At 42.9% G+C, this 25150-nt stretch overlaps 2 protein-coding genes across 2 annotated transcripts; both read left to right on the forward strand.

Moving 5' to 3' along the window:
* Positions 1-949: 949 nt before the first annotated feature.
* On the forward strand, positions 950-19438 carry srrm1 (serine/arginine repetitive matrix 1). Its single transcript, XM_026151301.1, has 17 exons — positions 950-1085; positions 1996-2085; positions 5456-5578; positions 7729-7899; positions 8249-8343; positions 8440-8688; positions 8781-8963; positions 9059-9178; positions 9282-9490; positions 9687-9767; positions 16437-16523; positions 16731-16866; positions 17583-17672; positions 17872-18351; positions 18456-18636; positions 18988-19164; positions 19253-19438. The coding sequence occupies exons 1-17, from the start codon at positions 1065-1067 to the stop codon at positions 19361-19363; spliced, it is 2604 nt and encodes an 867-aa protein (XP_026007086.1). The 5' UTR covers positions 950-1064; the 3' UTR covers positions 19364-19438.
* Positions 13923-24955, forward strand: clic4 (chloride intracellular channel 4). Its single transcript, XM_026151302.1, has 5 exons — positions 13923-14882; positions 20972-21097; positions 21423-21529; positions 22310-22491; positions 23156-24955. The coding sequence occupies exons 1-5, from the start codon at positions 14725-14727 to the stop codon at positions 23318-23320; spliced, it is 738 nt and encodes a 245-aa protein (XP_026007087.1). The 5' UTR covers positions 13923-14724; the 3' UTR covers positions 23321-24955.
* Positions 24956-25150: the final 195 nt, after the last annotated feature.

The following is a 25150-nucleotide window of genomic DNA, read 5'->3' on the forward strand; positions in this document are numbered from 1 at the left end:
CTGGCTAGATTTTCCAACACAGCCATTTCTAGGATTTACAGAAGTCTAAAAAAGAGAAAATATCAAGAGAGTGGCCGCTCAGGTGAAAATCTAGCGAACAGGAAGGCAACAGTAAATTAAACAAAACAAAACAAAACAAAAGAAGTTATAACCAAGGTCTGCAGACAAGCATCTCTGAATACACAACACATCAACGCTTGTAGCAGATGGGTAACAACAGCAGAAGACTACACTGAGTCCTACTGGGTGAGTTAAAAACAGGAAACTGAGGCTACAAGTCACACAAGCTCAGCAAATTTGGACAAAATAAGACTGGAAAAGCATTGCGTGGTTGACAAGTCTGGGGGATTACTGCATGTAAACACAACTGGTTCTCTTACAGAAAAAGCAATTAGTCTCAGTTTCAGAAATCTAATTTAATGATCGTCATTATGATGCATGCAAATGTTTAGTATTCTGTAGGAAATGGACCACCAGTTGACAAAAGCAAACTAAAAAAATGTTACTGAAGTTGCTTTGAAGGACAAAAAACTGATAAAAATGTTCAATTATTTCCCCAATTACCACAAGAGTGATGATATAAATGACAGATTACCTCTTATTTTTTATTCCAACATAACACTTGTTTTGCTGCACACAGAATTTTCATGGGAAGCTCTTTAATTTTATCATTTTTTGTTTTTCTCATTTGTTTATCTGAGCATTTATTCTTACTGGTGAATGGCGGTTGGTGAGGTTCAGGTTTTGACAAGCCCCTAACTGGACAATGAATAAAAACAAAATACCTTTTTAAATCCACAACATTTGAGCAAACCAGTTTAAACCAAGGTTTGGGTCTTAATAATATCTGTGCAAGCTGTCTCTGCATATTGAGGCACATTCTAGTCTGCCATATTTCGTGCATCAGGTGATGAGCGGAATCTTCTTCCTCCTCCCACTGTAACTGCAGTACCTGTTGCTTCCTGTGGGGGCACTCCATTCATCCGGCTCGTCACCCTGAATTTCACCGGCGGACCAGCACACAGCTTTCTCCACAGCACAAGTTACGATCCATTTCACCTAAAATGGACGCGGGATTCTTCCGCGTAAGTTCTTCAAACTTTTATCTTTGTATTTGGTATATTATTATTTAGCTGCATGTAGATCTATATACGTTTTATGGGATGGATGTTTCCTATGTGTCTTCAGTGAAGAGCCATGCAGCTAGCTAAACAGCGGTCAGGGCTTCGACTATCAACTGGGAGCCAACAGTCTCAGGATTTGCAATTAGTCTGCTTCACTTGGTGTATTCTGGGAGTTGTTGCGTGTTCCCTATATTGATGTTTTCTGTCTTATAATTTATGAAAGTGTGTAACTTCTTACGTTAAAACCCCGTACGTGTTATTTTACAGACAAATTTACAGGAAATAGACGAGTCAAGTTAGCTAGCTAACTAAAGATGGCGCCCGGGCGGTGCATCGCTCCTGTCTCCATGAGCTAGTCACGACTGCTGCTGTGCTGGCCTTAGCAAGCCCTCCGTGTTTGCTGAATAATGACATTAATGTGTCTTTTAATATTCTGTCAATGTCAACTCCGCTGTCAGTCAAAGTAGCCTTCGGGCTGTGCCTATTATTAGCCTGTGCGTTCGCTTTCGAGGATTAAGCAAGTGGTTAGCATGGCTAATGCTAACCGACTGGTGTCAGTGTCGCCTGCGGCTCAGTTAGATGAGCTAAAAAGAACATGAAGTGGCGCTCTAGGGAACACACGTGTCTTAAGTATTTATTTTAAGACACGTTAGCTTGAGCAACGTAATGTTTTTCCATCTTAAACTTTGACTCTCGTTAATGTTATCGGTAAGTAAGACTGCTGTAACTAACATGGGCCCAATAGTGAGGAGGCTGTGCAGCTTGAGACTAAAAACACTGTTCGAGACGGGTTTCTGTTCTTCTCTGATTTGACATCTCCGATGAAAGCTGATCATCACGAATCCGCTGATGTTGGCTGTTATTTCTGCAGGGTACGAGTGCGGAGCAGGACAACCGCTTCAGCAACAAGCAGAAGAAACTGCTGAAGCAGCTGAAATTTGCAGAATGTTTGGACAAAAAGGTAACATTTGTTTTTACATTTTATTTTCTCAAATAATTGTTAAAAAAATCATGTTAAATAGTTAACTACAAACTTGTATCAACATGAGGCAGTTTATGGCAATCTGTGTAGCCTGGACATTCATACACCACAGGTATGAGGGTGTCTGTGAGAGACATTTTAATGGCCACCACCTCACCAGGCCTGTGATTAATGAGCTTAAGTCAGGTTTTTTTTTTTTTTTTTTTTTTTCTTAATCCGGTAGCAAAAAATAAAAGGTAAATGTTCATTTTTCTGTTAAATAGTCATTACTTTAACTTTGGTTTATTTATATATAACCTGTTTATATTTTTAGTCTCCACCCAAATGCCGTTTTTGATCCTTTGCAGGGGACTGCCTGGTCAGTAACAGGTGGGACAACAATTAATATACAGTGGGGCAAAAAAGTATTTAGTCAGCCACCGATTGTGCAAGTTCCCCCACTTAAAATGATGACAGAGGTCAGTAATTTGCACCAGAGGTACACTTCAACTGTGAGAGACAGAATGTGGAAAAAAAAATCCATGAATTCACATGGTAGGATTTGTAAAGAATTTATTCGTAAATTAGGGTGGAAAATAAGTACTTGGTCACCTCAAAGAAGGAAAATCTCTGGCTCTCACAGACCTGTAACATCTTCTGTAAGAAGCTTTTCTGTCCCCCACTCGTTACCTGTATGAATGGCACCTGTTTGAACTCATCATCTGTATAAAAGACACCTGTCCACAGCCTCAAACAGTCAGACTCCAAACTCCGCCACGGCCAAGACCAAAGAGCTTTCGAAGGACACCAGGAAAAGTATTGTAGACCTGCACCAGACTGGGAAGAGTGAATCTACAATAGGCAAGCAGCTTGGTGTGAAAAAATCAACTGTGGGAGCAATCATCAGAAAATGGAAGACATACAAGACCACTGATAATCTCCCTCGATCTGGGGCTCCACGCAAGATCTCATCCCGTGGGGTCAAAATGATCATGAGAACGGTGAGCAAAGATCCCAGAACCACACGGGGGGACCTGGTGAATGACCTGCAGAGAGCTGGGACCAAAGTAACAAAGGTCACCATCAGTAACACACTACAACGGCAGGGAATCAAATCCCGCAGTGCCAGACGTGTTCCGCTGCTGAAGCCAGTGCATGTCCAGGCCCGTCTGAAGTTTGCCAGAGAGCACATGGATGATACAGCAGAGGATTGGGAGAATGTCATGTGGTCAGATGAAACCAAAGTAGAACTTTTTGGTATAAACTCAACTCGTCGTGTTTGGAGGAAGAAGAATACTGAGTTGCATCCCAAGAACACCATACCTACTGTGAAGCATGGGGGTGGAAACATCATGCTATGGGGCTGTTTTTCTGCCAAGGGGACAGGACGACTGATCCGTGTTAAGGACAGAATGAATGGGGCCATGTATCGTGAGATTTTGAGCCGAAACCTCCTTCCATCAGTGAGAACTTTGAAGATGAAACGAGGCTGGGTCTTCCAACATGACAATGATCCAAAACACACCGCCCCGGGAACAAAGGAGTGGCTCCGTAAGAAGCATTTGAAAGTCCTGGAGTGGCCTAGCCAGTCTCCAGACCTCAACCCCATAGAAAATCTGTGGCGGGAGTTGAAAGTCCGTGTTGCTCGGCGACAGCCCCAAAACATCACTGCTCTCGAGAAGATCTGCATGGAGGAATGGGCCAAAATACCAGCTACTGTGTGTGCAAACCTGGTAAAGACCTATAGTAAACGTTTGACCTCTGTTATTGCCAACAAAGGTTATGTTACAAAGTATTGAGTTGTATTCTTGTTATTGACCAAATACTTATTTTCCAGCCTGATTTACGAATAAATTCTTTACAAATCCTACCATGTGGATTCATGGATTTTTTTTTTTTTTTTTTTTCCACATTCTGTCTCTCACAGTTGAAGTGTACCTCTGGTGCAAATTACTGACCTCTGTCATCATTTTAGGTGGGGGAACTTGCACAATCGGTGGCTGACTAAATACTTTTTTGCCCCACTGTAGTTGAGTAACATTTAAGGAAAGCCACAAAAGTTTTTGATTTAAAGTCCTTCTTTTTTTGTCACTGTAACTTCTTAAAAAGACACAAAGTGACAGTGCGGTTGAGGGTAGGACGCCATCTAGAGCGCACCACATTTGAATAAAAGTGATTATTGCAACACGTTATCACTTATAAGGAAAACTTGACACATGACATTTTAAAAGCAGATCTTAAAAGAGCCAAATGTGTGATCAGTTGCTACATTAACGTTAAGCATTGTTTGTATTTGTCTTCTGTCTGTGTATTTTTATTTGTATATCACATATCAGATTCATGTTACTTGCCCAGTGGCTTCTAAAGAAAATGAGCTTTTTTTTTGATAAATTCTGGCATGTGTAAGTTTTGTATTATTTTGGATTGATGACCACTAAGTTGTTCCATGGTCCACACATGGTTACACATTGGTCTTAACAAGCAAAAGATCCCAGGTTCTTCAACATAACGACTGACCCATGACGTCCATTAATATAAAGCGTCAGAGTCAGATAAAAACAATTTTAAGGTGCGACGAGATAAAAATTAAACTGGATCCCAAAAGGGAACTTTTTTTGTACAACATCTAAAAGTTAAGACAAGTACAACAAACATAAAACCAGACAGCTTTATAGAGTAGAATGATACATTTGGTAAAGTAAATGTAATATGGCAAAACTAATATCTTGCGTTAAATTAAATTAAAAATAAATACAGTAAAATATAGATTTATGCAGAAATATAAAGCCGAGCTTTGTGCTACGTTTTTCCCCCCAAAGCCATCCGTGGTGAGAAAATGTTAAATCTTTTGTTTGACAAAAAAGGTTTTTAAATTTACCTTGTATGATTTTTAAATATGTAAGTCAGATCTTTTAAGGACTGTAAAGCTTTTTTTCTTCTTTATTTAAATCCTTGCCATAGAATGAATCACTGTGTTTTGTCTTGTGGGATTTGTGTGTAATCTATTTAGTCGTCAGACAGAGTGAAATGGACAGGTTTTTGTCAGATAACACAATCGCTTTGTGCTCTGATTGCATTTTGTGCCCATTTTGAGCCAGGAAAATCCATGTTACATAATAATATATTTATAACAAAGCAAAAAAAATAGTTAAAAACGACTTACTAAATCTGGCTACAAAACAGAATCGCAAATATCAGATGGAATTAAAGCAGCTGTGTATAAAACAGTGTGAGCTGGCAGCGCAGGGTTGAAATAAACCGTTAAGATGAGAGAAGAGACAAAACGTTATGAAAGATATCTTGTATCTGTACAGGTGCATATAAACAGGTGCTGCTGTTTCTCATCACTAACGGTCTGTTTCACGCTCAGGTGGACATGACCAAAGTGAACCTAGAAGTCATCAAACCTTGGATTACGCAGCGAGTCACTGAGATTTTGGGGTTCGAGGATGACGTCGTCATAGAGTTCATATTTAACCAGCTTGAGGAGAAGGTAATGTCTTTAATCGTGTTTATTTTTTGTTCTTTCAGAACTGTCATATATTGAAGGGCATTGCTTAGTACTTAGTCAGTAAGAACGATATAAGCAAATAATTACACGTCCTAGTCAAACTGAGATTGAATGGGAAAAGTAACAGTTGGTGTAAGACTGATTTATAATGACATTACCATGTTTTGCTGTTATGTGACAAAGTGCCTTTATCCAGCAGTCTTCTAATGATGATGTGATTTATGATTTAAAAGGCCTGAACCAATATGGATGTTATACCTTGCATCAGAAGTATAGCACCAACACCTAATTAGCTCTCTCCTGAGCCCAAAGTCACTGAGCCCAACTCTCCCTTCATGATGCAGTGTGTGGTTTGAGGTGAGTTATATGCAGGGATCACCTATATCATGTCAGTGAAAGAAACGCCTAAAAAAAAAATAATTAAAAAAAATGCCATAATCATATTCTTTGTAGGTGTTGACAGCCCATCGGTAGACTGCCCAACTCTCTTTAAACGTAACAGGAGGTACAGGCTCAAAACAGGACATAAAAGGGCTGAAACAGCCTGATTTTCTGTACTTTCTACCAATTGGGTTATCACGCAAAACTGAAAAGTATTGTCTCACTGGCCACCTCTGATTGCAAGTTTTTACTGTCTTTTGCACTCTGTTGAGTGTGGTCAGAAGTGTTTTCGCTTTCACTTGTTACCACACAAAACAGTCATGTGAGGGTGTCAAGAACACAAGTGTTATAACGTCACTGCAGCAAGTTGAGAACTTCAACCTCTGGAGGTCAGCATAAACCTCGTAAGAAACAATACTTTTCAACTTGGTTTTAAGTTAGTACAAGTTCACTTATTTTCTACAAAACCCCTCTTAACAGTAAACCTGTAATATTGTAGATCCTATTTTTGTAGACTAAAGTGTACATTCACTCCAGGCTGTTTTATTTTAAGCATTATGTCCAGCTGTTTTCCTTTCCATAAACTCTACTCTGTCCCACTGATAGATCAAAGCATGTAAGATGTCTGGAACTTGGGTAACTTCCATTGCACAGACATACTTTATAAAACAGGAAACATTTCAGATAATTTATACTCTGTATTTGTAATTACCATACTGTCAGTGTACTCGTATATTTTTTGAATGCAAGTTTTGATTTCAGTGCCATTTATCTTCGTTTATGGCTCATTATTCTAAGAAAATCCAGATGTATGTATTTTCATATTTTATGTCGCCAGCATCACACATGTGTATTATTTTTTACTTATTATTTTATCTTTTACTTGCCAGTGGGTGGGCTGTTTGAGCTAAATTTAAAGGGTACTGTTGCATAATGGAAAACAGTTGATACAGTTAATGAGATTACGCTATCTCACAATCATTCTATCAGTTGTTGAAATAAAACTCAGTTTTTGTGTAACTGTGTACTCATTATTGCTTGTTCGTCTCTTGCAATTTAGATAAATGATATAACATTAAGCTCATGGTGGTTGAGTCTCAAGCAGTAGGGAGGCGGAAGCAAGCCAAGGGAGCTCCGTGCCCACTGATCCCACGGGACTCACTGAAGACACCGGAACTGTACTTGCAGTGTTGGGTTTTAATGCACTCTGTATTGTGGCTGTTTGTTTACCTCCTGAAGTGTAGACGGTGGGGAGACTGGAAAGCAAGGGGTGGGTAGCGGCCAAGGGGATGTATGGTAGTGGGCTAGCACTGAAGAAATCAAATTATACTACAATTTCTTTGTATTATGGGAGGTTTTGTTTTCTTCTTTTTATATTTTGTTATGGTAGATTGTAAATCTAGGGCAGCAGAATTGCATGCTGTGTTTATTTTATTTCTTTAACATCATTAGATGTGTCTCCCCTCAGCTAGCTCACAATCTCAGTTTCCTGAGTTTGTGAGTACAATTTAAATCAGTCTCATTTTTGTAGGTTGAGTCTAATATTGGATCCAGGGATGTTAAATAGCCTAGTCAGTGTCTTACATGTTTTTAAGATGGTTATCTAAATAGTCTGAGGTATAAATTTATAGAGGAGTAGAAGGTAGGGAGCCCCGTTTGTGGGACCCTACCCCCCCTTGCTGTTTGGTCTTCAAGTATTTCAATGGCTACGTTTTTGTTTTTTCTCTCCTCCCTTCGTGTGTGTGTTGCAGCACCCGGATAGCAAGATGATGCAGATCAACCTGACTGGCTTTCTGAACGGGAAGAACGCCCGGGAGTTTATGAAGGACCTCTGGCCCCTGCTGCTGAGCGCCCAGGAGAACATTGCGGGCATCCCATCAGCTTTTCTGGAACAGAAGAAAGAGGAAATCAAACAGAGACAGGTGAGTTTTTCTAAATGGTGGAAGCGGGGATGGGCAAGATCACGCTGAGCTTGGTGGCTTTCCATTTATCTTTTTTTGAAAGTGTGTCATACAAGACTTTTTTTCTTTTTTTGGGTGGGGGGGTGGCTTTTGTTGTGTTTGCACAGCTGCTCCTCAACAAATTACATGTAGGAGGGGACCTGTAGCACAGACACGGGAATATAATGGTGTAAAATAAGTATTGACAAATTGCAGTAATAAGACCCCTTTTCTGTTAAAAAAAACTCTATAAAATATATCATGTTGAACTCAGTAATTATTTAAAAATAGGAGCAAAATGATTCATTTCTCATTGATCTGTTTCTGGCAGATTGAACAGGAGAAACTTGCTTCTCTGAAGAAGGTGGATGAGGAAAAGAAGGAAAAGGACCTTAGAGAACGGGCTCAGTCAAAGAGCCCCAGGAGGTACGATTATTTTCATTTTGAGACCCATAGATGGAACTACAGCTTGTGAATTCGTTGTAGAACATGCAAACCTCTTGTATTTGCCTCTCTGGCCAGACGGAAAACGAGGTCACCATCGCCGCGAAGGAGGTCGCCATCACCACGGAGGAGGTCACCAGCGAAGCGGGAAAGGAAACGCAGCCCCTCACGCTCACCAAGGCGCAAACAAGCTAGTCCAGTTGGTGGCAGTTCACCCCCTCCGCCCCTGATGCAGCTGTCCACAAAATCTTCAGAGGAGCCAGTAGAACCAGATACTTCAGGAAGAGCTGTGCCAGAGGCAGTCGTCCAAGAAGCTTCTACCACCTGGTTTGTGGAATTCTTGCTTTTATTTGAAGTGGGCATTTAGTTGGACTGGTATTATTTAGAACTTAAGACATTTAAATACTTTTCTTTTGCAGTGAGACAGTTGTGGAAGTAGTGAAAGCCGACTCTGTGAATGAAGTCAAAGAACAGTCGCCAGAGAAAACCCTTAAGAAAGAAGAGAGACCGAGGTCACGAGAAAGGGAGAAGGACACAAGGAGGGAAAGACACCATCGCTCACGCTCTCATTCTCGTTCTCGCAGACGCCGCTCGCGCTCTAGGTGATTTGACGTGTGGCTTTAACTTAAACTTTCATTATGAAAAATCAAAGTCTGTAAAGGAGTTTTCTATATTTGCTGATTCTCTACCCAATCAGATCGTACTCCCCTCGCAGAAGACAAAGTCCCAGAAGGAGAATGTCTCCTCGTCGTAGGAGCCCTCCTAGACGTGCGCCAGCTAGCTCCAGGCACAGACCCAGGCGTTCCCCCGTCCGCAGGTCGGCATATTTATTTATTTTTTTGTATTGGCATGGATTTAATATTTTACTTCATGTTGTCTGTGGTATACAGACGCCTTTAAGCCTTTTTTTTGTCCTACAGGAGGCGCTCCCGCTCTGCTTCATCCTCTGGTAGCAGCTCATCAGGCTCTCGCTCGCCTAAAAAAGCAGTGAAAAGAATATCTACCACACCACCCCGAAAACAGGTCCATCATCCTGATACTTCCATTAGTCCCACAGACAAGAACAGACGATCACCGTCTCCACGAGCTAGAAGGGGCCGGGGCTCTCCTTCCCCACCCAGATCATCAGGTGTGCTTCAGTTCCTCCTTTGTACATTATATTAAAATATTTTTACCTATGAAAACATTTGAAGACTTTATGCTTCTTTTGCACAACCAATGTTGGATTCCAATGTTAAACTTAATGAGTATCTCTAAGCTCGTTGCTGATATTTTAATAAATCTGTGACAAGTGCATATAATTTTTGCTGTGCATTGTTTTTCAGGGTTTAAGAGAAAACAAGGAGGAAGGGCTGATTCTCCCCCTGACAACGTCAAGCCCAGACCATCTGAAGGCTCCGACTCGGGTAAGTGTAAAACGTGTTAAAGAACCATGCTGCCTTTCACCTCACGGATCTCGAAATATGGTGACTGTTTAACACTTTAACTCATCACTTTGCGCCCTGTGCAGTTACTGTGGCTTTCAGCAGGATGTACATGTTCACTTGTCATGCTTGTGCACCGTATTGTGTACTTGGAGAGCTTAGTTGTAATTATTCTCATTGAGAAATTTAATTTACCAACACATAGTTGGGTACTTGTGTGAAATTCTCAGCATTCCAGAGCCTCAGCCTTTGGCTTGCTCCCACACTGAGAAGGCTGAGTCTATGTATTCCTGCAGTGTGTCGAAGCAGCCGAGCTCCAGAGCTCGCTACTTCGTCAGTTCCTTATTCGGTCAAGTGTGGCTTGAACTCGCTGAGCAGCCCAACCTATTTAGAATGTGAAGTGCGGGGAGGGGAAGGCGAGGGCCGCCACGTTACTAAAATTAGGCGGTGAGCAGAGATTGGGAGGACTGGGCCCAGCATGAACAGGATCATTGTCCTCAGCTGCTCACTGTAGAAGCTGTGATATCACACCGCTGCTCTAGAAAAGGAATGTCTGTCTTAGATAATGATGAGAGCCTTTCTGTGAGTGAGAGAAAGGTGTTGTTGCACATTGAGCAACTCTTTTATGTGCCAGGTTGTAAAATGTTATTGGACTGCAGTGGATAAAAGGATACCTTGCGTCCCAGTTAAAAGTACAGCCATCTTTAAGAGCTCAGATGGCAATGAAACGTTCAGGAATCCTTGTCATCACTGCTGAGATCTGTTGGGCGACATTACCAGGTTCCTGACTGGCTTAGTGATTTAAATATGACACACAACAGGCGATGGATGGATGAAGTTGAACGTTGTCTCTACGGATACTGCGTGTGACTTTAGATGATTTGAAACCATTAATCAGATTCTTAAGTAAAGAAAATGCATTTTAAACGTTTGAGTGGATTTTTGTGGATAAAACTGCACACAGACTCGACTTCATGTTATAGTTTCAGGTGTGCAGGTCTGCTAGAGTGAGAGGCTTCGTGGAGATCTTTAAATGCCTTCTAACTTTTAATTTTATTTATTTATTTGTGATCATGAGGGTATGGAGATTGTTGGGATTAAAAACCATATTTACAAGAGGAGGATATTACACTGCACAGCACCAGCTATGCACTTCATGTAGATTTCAAAGAGGTCTCAACTGAGTGTTATCCCCACTTTAAGGTGGATGAAAGCCTCACAACCCAGCGTGGTTCTGCAGTGCTTTGATGTTGGAAATGAAGGATGTTGAAAAGTAATTTCCACCTTACTTGATTCGATCTCCTGGGGTGCAGCCCAGGCTAGTGAGGGGTGGCTGTGTAGCATCTGAGAGCCAACCGTGAGCTGGCGTTGTACAATAATACACAAAGAAACATGACACTTTGCTAATATCCCCGCTGACGCCTGGCAAGGGAAGTAATGTTGAACCATCCAATAGGAAAAAACGTCGATGAGGAAGCGATGAGCGGTGTGACCTCAGCGCGTTCAAGACGAGTTGGCTGCTTGTCATGGCCCTTCCAGTGTCCCCAAGGAAGTCCTGGCCTACTCCTGCTGGTAATTGGCTGACATGAGAAGGTCATCAGCTGATGCAGCTCACCTGGGCTTTCCAGGCTATAAAAGATGACTTGCTCTCTTTGATTTAACGGAAACTAGTGTGCACTCCCTCCATGTCACACACTTGGAGCCAGTTTGTGCCGGTTGTCCTGGGTACCGCTGCCTGCATTCCTCTGTGTGTTTTGTTCTAAATATCGGTTTGGTCAACTTGCTGTGTCTTGGAATTCTTTTGCTAGCAAGGAAAACTTGAGTTTGTGGGAGTGGCTGGTAGAAAGGACCACTTTGTGTGTTGTCGTCTTCTGTTACTTTGACTTGTGTTTTGGCTTAGTTGTTACATCACTGGCTCCACGAAGAAAGGGGAAGTGATAAGAGGTATGATCTCACTGGCTGGAGAAGGCTGCGTGTGTTTGCCCACCCAGACCCACCCTCAATGTACTCATCGATGCGTCACGCTGTCCTGAACTCCTAGATAACATCCAAGATTAAACATGACTCACACCCTTCATCAAGCAGCTGTGTGCGCTGGGATTAAATAAACAAGCATCTGCTGACTTACCATCCACTGAGCCTAAAATAAAGCTGGAGAGCCTGTTGGCAGCAGTCAGCTGTTGCTGCTGTGGGCCAAACGTTATTGCAGCCGATTTGTGTGAATCTGTGTACTACTTGTAAAATGTGCTTCTTTCCAAACTCGTGGGCTTTGCCTTCTAAAGATTTTCTCCCCTAACTCCAGAGTTTTATTGCCTTTTTTTTGCCTGCTAGCTGATGACGTACCTGACGATCTACAAACAGAAAGTGCTTTGTGTTGAAGCCCTTTCCTGAATGTCACACCTTAATATAGGCTTTCTGGAAAGTGTCAGTTGGGCCCATAGGCTCCATATTAGAAGAAAAACACGAAATCTAAGGTTTTCTGATCCTTCTGGATTTATTTCGGCTATTTTAAAAGCAGAAGTGCTTAAAATGTCAATCAAAAGCCGTTCTTACAGTTCATTTAGTGCCTAGCAGCTGCTCCCGAGGAGCACGTCGGAAATGCAGCTCCGCCAGCATCACTGCTTAAACTAAACAAAGCGCCATCTTCGGCGGGAGGAACAGGACATTTCTGGAATAGTTTCTCCCTCCTCTCCGAATGCCCAACCCCCCCTCTGACTCCACAGAGGGGCCCAGGATAAGGGGTAAGGGATAAAGAGGGAAGAGAAGGAGGAGGAAGAAACAAGAGGGCCAAAAAGCACACTGAAGCTTACTATCTTTCCTCTTCGTCACGCTTTAAGCATCCGTTACCACTTGTTCTCCCTCCTGTTGGTTAGCACCACATGATCCCCAGTTTCCTTCTGGTTTCCTGTAATCTCTCTCTCTGTGTCTGCAGCCTGCTCTGCTGCAGAGTCCAGAGAGTAGGAGTCTGAATGCCCAGAACCTGAAATCGCACTGAGACAGGAAGGAAAAAATGAAATGTCTTTCTCAGCTGCTGTGGCCTCCTGTCTCACCACTCGACCTGCAGAACTCTGATGAACTCTCCTTGAAAGCGGTTCACTGAGTGGTATCATCTTTACAAATGACATTCAACAGTGTATTTGCATTTTATCACCACCAAAAGAGAGCCGGCTGCAGACCGCTCACCTGTGCATTGTAATCCTTTTCACAATGCATGCATTGCTTTCCATGTCATACGTTCTGGCCATTGCCATGGGAACAGTTGCTGTGCTGCGTTACCACCCTTGATGCAGACCTGAATGCTTCTCTGTAGGTGTAGCGCTGCGGGGAAAATGGAGTAATCATCCCATTGATGTCTTTCTGATCCCCTTAGGTTCAGCTAATGCTAGTCCAGCACCTCAGGGCTAAAGCCTTATTTTGGAATTGAATCGTGTAATGTGAAAAGGGGACTTTCATTTGCTAAACAATGGCAGTGATCTAATCCAAGCTTTTCAGAAATTGAATTCAGAGAGGGAGAGGACAGTGGCAGTACAATGGGAGCCAGCAGGCAGATCAAACAGAGCCGTCTCACTGGGCGTCACACAGAGGACAACAGCAGCCAGCCTGTCCACAGCAGCAAGGAGCTGCTGCACTGACTGAACCCTGCACAACAAAGTGCCCTATTGAGGACCTGCAGATCTGACATTAACAAATATATATTTGTAAAGTTAAAAATCATTTGAATCTTATGTTCATTCAGCACCCTTTTGCAAATCGGTGGTATTTATGTGTGATTTGTATATCTTTTGCATTACTTGGTATAGCAGACGCCTCTGTGCAGGTGGAAAAAGGCTGAAAAGGACGAAAGAAGCAAAGCTGAAGGGAATGAGCAGCGAGTGACGTCACACGAGGCAGACAACAAAAAATAAATGACATTCAGCTTATTCAGAGGCTCTGCTACAGTCATCCACTGAATGAATGAGTGAATTCCAGAGTGCCAGGGTTTCAATGACCTCCATGTATGTCCTTGTTAATAGAATAGCTTAGCAGGGTTGGTCACCACAGAGCGCACGAGCTGGATGATGGAGGTTGTTGTGTGTCTGCTTTTGTGAATATTGAAGAGGAAGAACAAAGAAAATGCCATTTTTCTCAATGCATGTTTTTAAAAATGACAATTAAGAAAAGAAAGGAAGCAGGATTTCTTTATGACACCGTGTAAAACTCTTAATCAGATGAAACGCTTACTCTGCCTTCTGATGTGAAGTCCAGATGATATTTGTGCCCATGTGGTGTAAAACTAATAAAACAGCCTGCTGTGTGTGTTTGTGCGCAGATTAATTTGCTGCATCATTCCCTAGTTTTACAGTACTTAAGCTGAGCTGCTATTGATTTGCTTGTTTGAAACAGATTAAATTTAATATCCAAATAGCGTCTTTACCGCGCTCCTTCCCATCGCTAAACGATGAGTGTGCGTCATTCATTTGGAGCGCACACCACTTCCATTGATCTCGTTCCCCCCACAACTCGGCCTTGTTTTTGTGCAGTCTGGCTAAGAAGGAAGCACAAGGCTATCTGAGCCTTAATCACTCTACAAGTTTCCTGTTGCTCTTAGGCTGTGGTTCTCCAAATGGAAGGGGGAAGTGTGCAGACGCCTTCAAAGGCATGTGAGTTTGTTCGTCAGTCTTTGCCTCCTGCTCGAGTCTGAAAGAGTCATTGTGTGAAACGGGCCCCTGTGGGTGAGCGCAGCAAAGCGCCCAGGTTGTGCAGTACAGCTGAAAAGGTTATCAGGACCTGTTTGTGTTTTGGACTAAACAGTAAGCAAAGTGCTGTCGGCCATGGGAACCAGTCATAGGTGCTTTTAGATCTTGGTCTGCTAGATTGGGTTGTATGCCAGTGGTAATTAAATGTGAGATGCTTCCACCCATCTTTTGTGTACTCAGTTCTCAGGACTGGTACCTGGAATATGTTTCTGGTGGTTAATCCTGCTCCTCTGTCTGTGTGTTTGTTGAAGGCAGGAAGTGATGGCGAGAGCATTGGGAACTGCCCCTTCTCCCAGAGACTCTTCATGATTCTGTGGCTGAAAGGAGTCGTCTTCAACGTCACTACTGTGGATCTAAAGAGGTGAGCGCTGTTCTCTTTCCTCTATAATCATCTGTTCCATCACTTTTCCTTCTTTGTTAGCCTACTGGAGCGTTCCTGGGCGTTTCCCAGTGTACTGCTTTGATCCAGCCCCACCTCTGACACACTCGCTGCTTCCCCACTGCTTATTTGGTTTTCCCATGACCCCTTCCCAGGCCAGGGAAAATTGGGGGAAACTAAACATTCAGACTCTGGAGAGGTTATTTTAAGATTCTTGACTCTGCTCACTTCCTGCCTAGAATTTGTTGGGCAACTGTCTTTTTTTTTTAAAAAACCACTGGGATCAGTGATCCTCTGCAATTTTGTTTTTCCTTGCCAGCTGCAAGCCAACACACTTTCACATGTGGATTCCAGTACTAGGAGCTCCAAACAGACTACGTTTCCGTCTGTATGATTCATCTAAATACTCCCTAAATGTTTATCCACTTGTTAGGCCTGATTATTTTGAGCTGTATCCACCAGTCAGATGGACGCCTGGTTTCTGCAGTCTCTCTTTGTGTCTTTAGATTTTTAAGATTACCGACCCTGGTTTCCACAGTGTCGTTTATTCTTTGCAGCAACAGCAGAGATGCATTTGATAAAAGTGTTTCCTTTGTTTTGTTTTGTTTTTTTTGTTTGTTTTTTTTTAGACCGCTCACAGGAGGAAAGTGAGAGCCATTTGACTAGTGGCTTAATTTTCACACATGCCTTGACGTTCAGGATGAGTGCATGGGTTTGGGTATTTTGCATATATTTTCCTCCCGGGTAGAAAGTCTCTGTGTGAGGCAGCGAATAACCTCCACTGCTTTTGCTGTAGCTGGCGAAAGGCCATATTTGCTGCAGAAGCAAAAAACAAAATATTATTATTGTTTCTTTTTGTTTCTGTTGGGTAGGTAGCAGCCAGTTAATCAAATGCATTTGAGTAACTGATCATCAGGAAGTGTGAGCACTGCTATAAAAGCTGAATTCTGTCAGTTTGCTGTCAAGAAGGAACAACATCAGTAATTTCAGAGAAGCAACTGCTGCTGCTCATCAGTCTGTGAAAGAATGTGCCCATCATTCTGCAGTGAGAGAGATTATTCACAAGTCGCAAACATTCAACACAGCTGTGAATCCTCACAGCAGTGGGTGTCCCAGCATACTGACCCCGTCAGACCGTGCGGTGCTGAGTGGAAAAGTGCAAGAACTGCAGGGAAACTGCAAAAAAAAAATCCCACGAGCTGCAGCTTGGACTTCCTGACTTGGTGTCAGTCTGCATGTGTTCAAAGTTAGGAAAAACTGCAAAGTGTGGCCTCTTTGGAAGGGTTGTTGGGAGTAGGGCAGGGCAATTTGGCCAAAAATATTTATCACGATATATATTTGAAAATTTGCAATAACGATTTAGCTGAAGCAAAACAAAATACTTTACAACTTTGGTGGGTTTTTTGCACTAACAATGTATTTTCACTTAAACAAGCAGCTGTTTTTCATGTGCATTACAGTTATATACAAATGTAACAGTGCAAATTCCTCGCTGACAGTTTAACCAAAAGGCATTTCCCTGGAAACTGGCCCCAGAGGAGGATAAAAATGAGAAAGGGGCAACAGCAGATTCGGTGCAACAGCGACGTCAGTATCGCAGGCAGAACCGACAATCGTCTTCAGGTTAAAAGCGTTTTTATCCCCGTTCTTTCTTTTCCCATACCCCCGCCCCTCTCTCTTTAACGAGTCTGTCCATGTCATCTTGCACTCATCGTCTCATGGACTTTTGAAGCTGTGTCCTAACCCCAACCTTGGTGTTTTTTCCCTGACCGCATACTGCCAAGGCTTCGCTGAAGCAGCTCTTGATGTCATTTGTTTGTGTGGTTTCAGAAACGGGGTCTTCATCCTCAGAAGATGAGGCGCCCAAGAGGGCAACAGGAGGGTCAGGTGCCAGAAATGGTGAGGTCAGGAGGAGGCGCAGTCGTACACAGTCTCCTCGAAGGCGACACAGGGATCCCTCCCCGAGGTCAGATAACACAGTATTTACACATTATCTGACTTTTATTATCTCACTTTAACCTCGAAGTCTTAATAGTTTGTGCTCTGCTTATATTGTTTGTATGTATTAATTTTATTCCTCTGCGCCGACAGAGGCCTACTCAGGGCCAGACAGTGTTACGTTAGTACAGTGTATCACTATCCGCCCACTTTCATCCATAATGTGGCACAAATGGAGCTGCGTGGGTGCTGCTCTTCCTAAAAGTGGATGTTTATTTTCCACATAACATAGTAACGTAGGCTGTACTAGCTGGAGAGCACTGGATCACAGTCTGTGTTGTTCATAGAACAGCTAATATCTTTTTTTTTTCTCTTTTTTTTTAAGTCTTGCTCATTGTGCTCGTGCCTGGCAGTGGGCCAGTCTCGACCCTGGGCTTTGCAGTACTGTGGCTGAAGCTGACTTGCAGTCAAATCTAAGTTAAAGATTGTGACGCAATTTTTACATTAAGAATTTGTAGCTTTTTTGTCACTGGCAGTTATTTACTGTTGTGTGTGTGTGTATATATATTTTAATCCAGTGATTGCTTTAGTTTGGCCAGTGAATCCTTTATTACCAAATTCCTTCAAGGTCTGTATAACAAATGTGTTGACTCTTTACAGACCTTGAATAAAGCTGCAGCTTGTCTAGTTATGGGAGGCGGGCGGCCACAAGTTGGTGACTCTGATTTTGTTTTTTCCTTGCAGGAAAAGACGCTCTCCATCTCCAGTACGCAGACGTCGCACCCCTACTCCTCCTCGGCGTCGCAGATCTCCCTCTCCTCCTCAAAGACGCAGGTATAAGAATGTTTCCTTTTAAATTTAGACAAATGATCTCTCCAAACTTCTGTGTTGCAAACAGACTCCTGGGCAATAGCATGTGTTTCATACAGGAGTCATTGTTCCTGTCTTGTGGTTTTTATGAAATACTTAAAATTTTATGAATTACTTACCAATTTTAAAGTATTTCCTAAAGGTTGTATTTCCTGCTTCACAGGTCTCCTTCCCCACCACCCCGTCGTAGATCTCCATCCCCCAGACGATATTCTCCCCCTATCCAACGTCGCTACAGTCCTTCACCTTTGCCCTCTCAGAAAAGGAAACTGTCTAACTCGCCAATGAAACGCTCTTCACCGGCTACCAAGCGACGTCCCTCCAGATCCCCCAGACATAGAAGCTCTCCTCCTCCAAGAAGACGATCCCCTCCCTCCTCGACATCTCCACCCAGACACAGGAGGAGCCCCATGCTGCCACCTGGGCGGCGAAGCAGAGATGCTCGATCCCCTGTTGCGGCATCCAGACGCCTCTCCCCATCCCCTGCAAACCGCAGTCACGCTGTTAGAGGATCCACAACCCCCCCACGGCGCTATGAAACCTTGAGCACATCTCCGTCTAACCAGCACAGACAGCAGTCACCTCCACACAATAAAGTCATCCGCAGAGTTTCACGCACCCCAGAACGCCGTGACAACCAGAGGTAGGGATCACTTATGTATCAGACAGAACAGCGTTTCAATTTCTGTTTACCTGTGACATTTTTGTGTGCCAATTATCTGATGTCACCTGTGTCATCTCTCTCAGACCATCTCCAAGCCCTCAGCCTATAAGAAGAGCGTCCTCCAGATCTGTTTCCCCTGAACCAGCAGCTCAGAAACGTCCGACTCAAGCATCCGCCTCCCCCTCCCCGTCTCGCTCTGCCAGTGCGTCTCCACCACCAGCCAAGAAAGCCAGCAGCGGTTCTGGAAGTCGATCTCCAAGCAAGGTTTGAGCTTATTCGCAGATATAAAAAAAAAAAAAAAATTGAAATTGAAATTTTTTTTTTTTAATGAAGGATGGTGGGGGTTAATGGTCTAACTGTTAAAATCTGTGCACGCCAATCATGGCAAGTTATAGCCTCAGGAAGTTGAACTTTTGCAGCATTGTTAAAAGGAAATGTCATCATATATGTTCAGTGTTTTTAAAACTTGAAACTGTAAATTCTAAATTCCTCCAACAGAAACACATTAACTGTAAGCTGAGCTGCAGCACCGTTGCCATAATCCTTCTCTTAACTTTGTGTTGATATAAACATGCTTCATGCCTGTGTCGTCAAGTTCTGATGTTTCTCTTTCAGACTTCGGATGTTGACGGCGGTGCAAAGAAAAAGAAGAAGAAGAAGGAAAAGAAACACAAGAAGGAGAAGAAGCATAAAAAGCACAAGAAGCATAAGAAGGAGAAGAGCAGTAGTGCTGCTGTGACTGGAGACACACAGGAGAACCAGGCTGCAGAGGAGGACAGAGATTCCAGAAAGGTAACATCAGTTTCCCCTCTGTCTGATTTCTGTTCGGTACAACAGCGGATATAGGTCGTTGAGTAAATGATGCGTTGTTGTTGTTTAGGAATCGGACAGTGACGTGGAAAACACCTTGGATGATCTGGAAAAGCACCTTAGAGAGAAAGCGCTGCGCTCCATGAGGAAGGCCCAGATGTCTCCATCACAGATGTCCTGAAAGCAAGCGGCTCTCACTCGTGAATTTTCCAATCACTCTTGATGTTTGTCATCAACCTGGTTCAGCTTTAGAATGACATATCCTAGAATAACCATGTTTAATATCCACAACACTTAAAAAGAGGTTATACACACACAATACGGTAATATTATGTTGAAGCACAGTACGTATCACTCTGCCAGGCTCCTGCCTACGGTAGCCGTAATGCTCCGACAATCCATCAAGCGGTGCGGCTTCGTAGCTTAGCAAAGTCGTACTAAAACATTTTTGAGCGCCGTGTACATAAAAACGGTTCGGTAATAACGTCGGCCCGCTAGCACGCTCTACCAAATATAGGGCTTTGTTGTGTATCTTACGGACGAAAGCTAAACCAGTTCCACACCACTGAAGTTGCAGCATTTTTACAAACCAATTCTGGTTCTTCTATTTCATTTAACGATCCGCTTTCGCTCTTCTCATTCTCCGTCGCCGCCATGCTTTTTCCACCGTGTGCGTATGAAAACGAAGGCGTGCGTGTTTTACCCATATTCTATCGCGATATTTCATTTTCTTATCGTTGCCTTACATTATACCGATATTACCGTGAACCGTATGATATGCCCAGCCCTAGTTGGGAGAAAGCCTCCTCTCTCGGTTTGGGTTTGCGAAGCTGCATCTGAACAAAGCAGAAGACTGATTCTGTAAGTTACTGAATGGTGGGGTGTACTTGGTCTCACACACTTTCTGCGGTTCGTCTGGTTTTTGTTGAATAGGTAACAACACACCATGACGTGCCATGTGTGGGTTTTTTGGGGGGGGTTTTTCTCATTTTAAAACCTGCAAAGAACCTGATTGTTTTATTTATTTTAACTGAAAGTGGGACTAGTTGTACTACAGATTCTGGTGTAATTTTGGGTCAACAGTAGAATGGCAACCAAGTCAAATATGGTGTTTTATTTCTTCTTGTCGTCTTTCAAGGCTCTCCTGTTTTTCTGTGATTCGAGGCAGTTTCTTCCTCGCTCCTTGGTGATAATCGGTGGGCATGTCACTTCCCCCTGACATGCCAAAGAGTTGAAGTAATTTCCCCTTTTTTCTGCCCTTAAATGGTTTGTCCCAAAGCTCGCCATCATTATGGGCATGGACTCAAAAAACCTGCACTGTTGGATGAATGATGTTGATGGTATTATTAATATCAGTCACTGTTTAGACTGTCCCCACAAACCCATCAGAGTCACTGCTGTTTGGTTGTTTTTATACTGAAGACTCATTCAGCACATGCTCATTGCTGTTTGTGTGTCAGCCTCATCTGCCTGCCAGAGACATCTGGCACCAAATGTGCTGGTTTGAAGGCCACAGAGGAAAAAAGAGGACACAAACAGACTCGCAGCACAGCGGCTCCAGCTGGAGGAGGAGGGGGGGTTGTAGAGGTCTGAAAAAACACGCAGCAGAAACGCAGCCCTTTAAATATTTGAACTTAAAGTAATTACACAGTATATTATACACACAGTATTAAGTTAAATCTCTGGTTCCTTTTGTGGGGATAAAAGCAGATTTTACATGTTAGAAACGAGCTCCTGGATTGGTTCTGCCTTCATCTGCCCACTGACATTTCTCCACTCCGTGTCCCAGGAAGCCCGCAGACCTCCAGAACCTGGCCCCCGGCACGCACCCGCCCTTCATCACCTTCAACAGCGAGGTCAAAACTGACGTCAACAAGATCGAGGAGTTTCTCGAGGATGTTCTCTCCCCGCCCAAGTGAGTGCTTTCTGTTTCAAACTCCTGCGATGACTGCTTGCCACACCTAGACACCAAACACCCCCCACTTATGATTAACTGCACCGTGAGCAGTTAATTACAGAGCCTTTTGTTGATTGTAAATGACGATTAAATAGTTTTGCAGTATTTATTTTATTGTCAACACATTTTATGAGCCTTCCACTTATAGTGTTGGTGTCTGTCAGTAGTAAATGGAGCTTTTATTGAGCTCTTCTTTGCTCATTTTTATTTTCTAATGATGTCTGCACAGAGAAAACGTAAAATAACTGCAGCACACGTGGCTTCATATGTGTTTATTTTGCAGGTACATCAAGCTTGGTGCAAGACATCCAGAGTCAAACACTGCTGGCATGGACATCTTTGCCAAGTTTTCTGCATACATCAAGAACTCCAAACCAGATGGGAACGAGGGTAAGTCTTTACACGCATGCACGCGGGAAGGTGCAGGACTTCAGTGTGTAGTGTGCTTTACTGGTTGCTAGGTGACACTGGTAGCCCTGCCTGGATTGGTGGATTAAAGTCTGACTCGGGAACACACGGCGCTTTTGTTCTGCTGCCTCCTCCTGTCCTTTCGCTCCCAGTCTCACCTGGAACTTTCTAGAAAAGTGCACAGCCATGATCCAGAGAGCGAACTGGTGCTCATAACCTCACCCTCGTTCCAGATTTATGTAGCCCACAGTCTGTAAACGATTATCAGAAATTTAATATTTTATTGGAATAATGTGAAGAAAAAGTAGTCCTTTGTCTTTGAAATCCCGTTGTGTCCTTCTTTGGGGGGAAATGTGGGAGTATGATGTTTTGGAATGTAAAAAAACAGACTTATCATATCATGTTTTAGTTGGCTGATCTCCACTCTGAGAAAATATCAAACCACAGTGAGCTGGATGTGAAAGCCAAGGCTATGTCAACAGAGTTAGAGAGTGAATGTCATGGTTCAGTGATAAGTTACGGGTTAGATCTACTGTCAAACCACTACACCTAGTATGTGTTCATGACATACTTTCTATTTGTGGAATGAATTGTTTAGTATCTGTAGATGGGTGGAATATGAGGACAAACTATCACCTGTGCATTCCTTTTCAGACGGCATTTGAAGCGCTCTCATATTTATAAAGTGCTCTCTGTGTGCGTCTCTTGATGAAATGCTGCCACCGTGTGGTTGCTCTGCAGTAACAGTCTCCTTCTTTGCAGCTCTAGAGCGCGGGCTGCTAAAGACCCTGCAGAAGCTGGACGAGTATCTTCGCTCGCCGCTGCCCGATGAGATCGATCACAACAGCATAGAAGACGTCAAAGTTTCTAACCGCAAGTTCTTGGATGGGGACGAAATGACCCTGGCTGACTGTAACCTGCTGCCCAAACTGCATATAGTTAAGGTGGGTCATGAAACACACCTGCAGGCGTTGTCATTTAACCACCAAATCAGATGTTTGTTTGTTTTTAAGAAGAGAGCATACAAGCTGTACTTGAGGAAACACTCGCCTCATGCTGCACCTGCAAGGGAGGGACTGGCTTCAATTACTGGAATAAATGAAAATGGTTCTCGTGTAATTCTCAGGCTAATAATCTGAATAAAGGAGAACACCTGCCTGCATGCTCGGGCTGGTCGGATAGAAACAGCTCGTTGTTCGGAGCTGAAGCTTTTCAGTCACCAGCAATGAGGCTGCTGTTCATGCTTCTGGAAATAAACTTAAAGGTCCTAATTTATCTCTACAGGGCAGTTAATTTTCTTAGTTTGTGATCATTTTAGAAATTAATTTTCAAGAAAATACTAAGAGCATTTTCCCGCAGGTTATATATTAATATATTAATATAATATATATATTATATTAATGCTTTAGCAAATATTGGCGCATCATCAGAAGTTGTGCCGTTGCCACTCTATACTTTTTACTTTTCACTGCTCTGCTTCAAAAATTACCCAGCTACCCCGGCTCCCTTGGTAAATCTTAACAGTTAACCTTTAACGTGTCATATTTGTGGAGTTTTTGGAACTTGTGCATCAACAGTGTGATTGAACAACTCGCGTCATTCTTTCAGGTGGTGACTAAGAAGTACAGAGGCTTCGAAATCCCCAAAGAGATGACGGGCATCTGGAAGTACCTGAACAACGCCTACACGCGCGAAGAGTTCACCAACACCTGCCCCAGCGACAACGAGATCGAGATCGCCTACGCAGACGTAGCCAAGAGGCTGGTCAAATGAGCTCCTCCGTCGCGACCGCCTCCTTCCATCCCCTCACCACCTCTCTATACTCCCCTGCACCTCCCCATCCTTGGCACCGGGACTGACGTGCTCATTCACCATAAAGGAAAAAACAACAACTTTGGACTTCTTTTCCTTCTCTCCTCATCTAGAGTGAACTCCATGCATGAACCCTTGGTCATTCATTTCTTTTTTTTCTTCCGGTCATTATGAAGGTCTGTTTAGTTGAATCACCCTCGCTCATGTTTGTCCCCTTTAATTGCTTTTTGTTTTTCATTTGCCAATGAATGTTGTGAGGCGACGGAGAAGCAGCCAGGCGTGCACGTCAGTGCTTGTCGATGCTGGGAGTCGAGCGCGCTCCCTGATAAGTGACCTTCAAGCTGACCTTTCCTCCGTATGCAGGGGGAAAGGCCACACGCTGGTATTTCACTGTCGTCTGTTTAAATTTCACTGTCGTCCGTTTCTTGGATTTCTGAAGACTAAGAAGCTTTTTTTTCTTTCCCCTCATCTTTGTTCATGTAAACAGTGTTGACGCTTCAGTGTTTTTTGGCTCAAGTATTTGACAGGTTAAAATAGAAGCTAATCCAAACCTAAGTGGTCGACATATCAACTGAGATGCTTTATTTTAATGTTGAGCTGTTTAAAATAAATGAGAATATTTGTAACTGCAGGTAAATCTACCTGGCAACCATGCTCTGATTTCCTCACTGCCCTAAGTGGGCACAAGTCTTGTAGCTCGGTAGAACTGTAGGAAATTTCCCGTACTGCTTGCAGAAGTAACAGCAGGAAAAATGCAGCCTGAGGTCTAAGAAATATTCACCTGTATGTAGCTTATTATTGCCTTTGAAAGCGGCTGTTTTAATCAGTAGAGTTTCTTCTCATATCGAACACATTGTGCTTACTGTAGCCATAGTTTGGATTATATGTTATGAACCAAAAATGGGGGGGGGGGGCACATTATTCTGGTCTCACTGTGGATGACAAATGAAGAAACCACACACGCTCAGTCTCCTGCTTCATAACACACAGGTTGAAGGACACTAATGTTGGGTTGAGCACCGCGAAAAGCAACTCTAAAGATATTTATGACTAAAAAAGAAGAATAGAGGAGAGTAGCAATGAAGGAACAGCTGTGCAGATTTCTGTCATCAGTCCGTATGTAGATCGATCTCCGAGGTAGTGAATGTAGTAGCTCCAAAAAGTGCTTTAGTGTGGATAAAGCAAAACCTGTTTTTGTTTTCTCCCATTTGCCATGTTTTGTTTTTTTGTTGTTTTTTTCCTTTCGTGAATTTGTTATAAAACAAATCTGATGGGAAGGGAATTGTAAATATTTGTTTTCATTGCTCAGATTGTAAATTTAAAGCATTTCATCTGAACCTTTGAGGAAACGTGGGCCTTTTTCTTGCCTGCTTGGATTTGAACACTAGAGAACGCATCTCCTCTTTGCCTTACTCGTTTCTCTCTGCAGATGTTTCGCAGGAAGGATTTTTGTTTTACGATATCATTTCATGACAACGCGAGTGTGGCGTTGTACCAAGAAAATATCCAAGCTATGTCATTGTTTTTGGGGGGGTTTTTTTTTTTGGTTTTTCTTTTTAACAATATTGACTGAATTAAATAAACTTCTTATTGGCACTCGGGGCTTGTGTGTTTGTTTAAACCATCAGTGTTTCAGTTACATTTCACAGCCCAAAGCAACATCTGATACCAAATGAAACTAGCTAAATTCACTTAAACGTTATATTGTAAGATAAAGACAGTCTGAATCCATCAGTGTGAAGATCTGCTATGGTGATAAAAGTGGAGAGGGAGAGCCCTCTTCTAACAGGA

The sequence above is a fragment of the Astatotilapia calliptera genome, chromosome 19, assembly GCF_900246225.1.
Source record: "Astatotilapia calliptera chromosome 19, fAstCal1.2, whole genome shotgun sequence".
Taxonomy (NCBI): Eukaryota; Metazoa; Chordata; class Actinopteri; order Cichliformes; family Cichlidae; genus Astatotilapia; species Astatotilapia calliptera.

Excerpts from the sequence above, each read along its gene's own strand:
- clic4 (XM_026151302.1), top strand. The coding sequence starts at position 14,725 with ATGTTTCTGGTGGTTAATCCTGCTCCTCTGTCTGTGTGTTTGTTGAAG. Across the intron at positions 14,883-20,971 it reads ACTACTGTGGATCTAAAGAG|GAAGCCCGCAGACCTCCAGA; the intron begins GTGAGCGCTGTT and ends TCCGTGTCCCAG. Across the intron at positions 21,530-22,309 it reads CAAACCAGATGGGAACGAGG|CTCTAGAGCGCGGGCTGCTA; the intron begins GTAAGTCTTTAC and ends CCTTCTTTGCAG.
- srrm1 (XM_026151301.1), top strand. The coding sequence starts at position 1,065 with ATGGACGCGGGATTCTTCCGC. Across the intron at positions 5,579-7,728 it reads TTAACCAGCTTGAGGAGAAG|CACCCGGATAGCAAGATGAT; the intron begins GTAATGTCTTTA and ends TGTGTGTTGCAG. Across the intron at positions 9,491-9,686 it reads TTCCCCACCCAGATCATCAG|GGTTTAAGAGAAAACAAGGA; the intron begins GTGTGCTTCAGT and ends ATTGTTTTTCAG.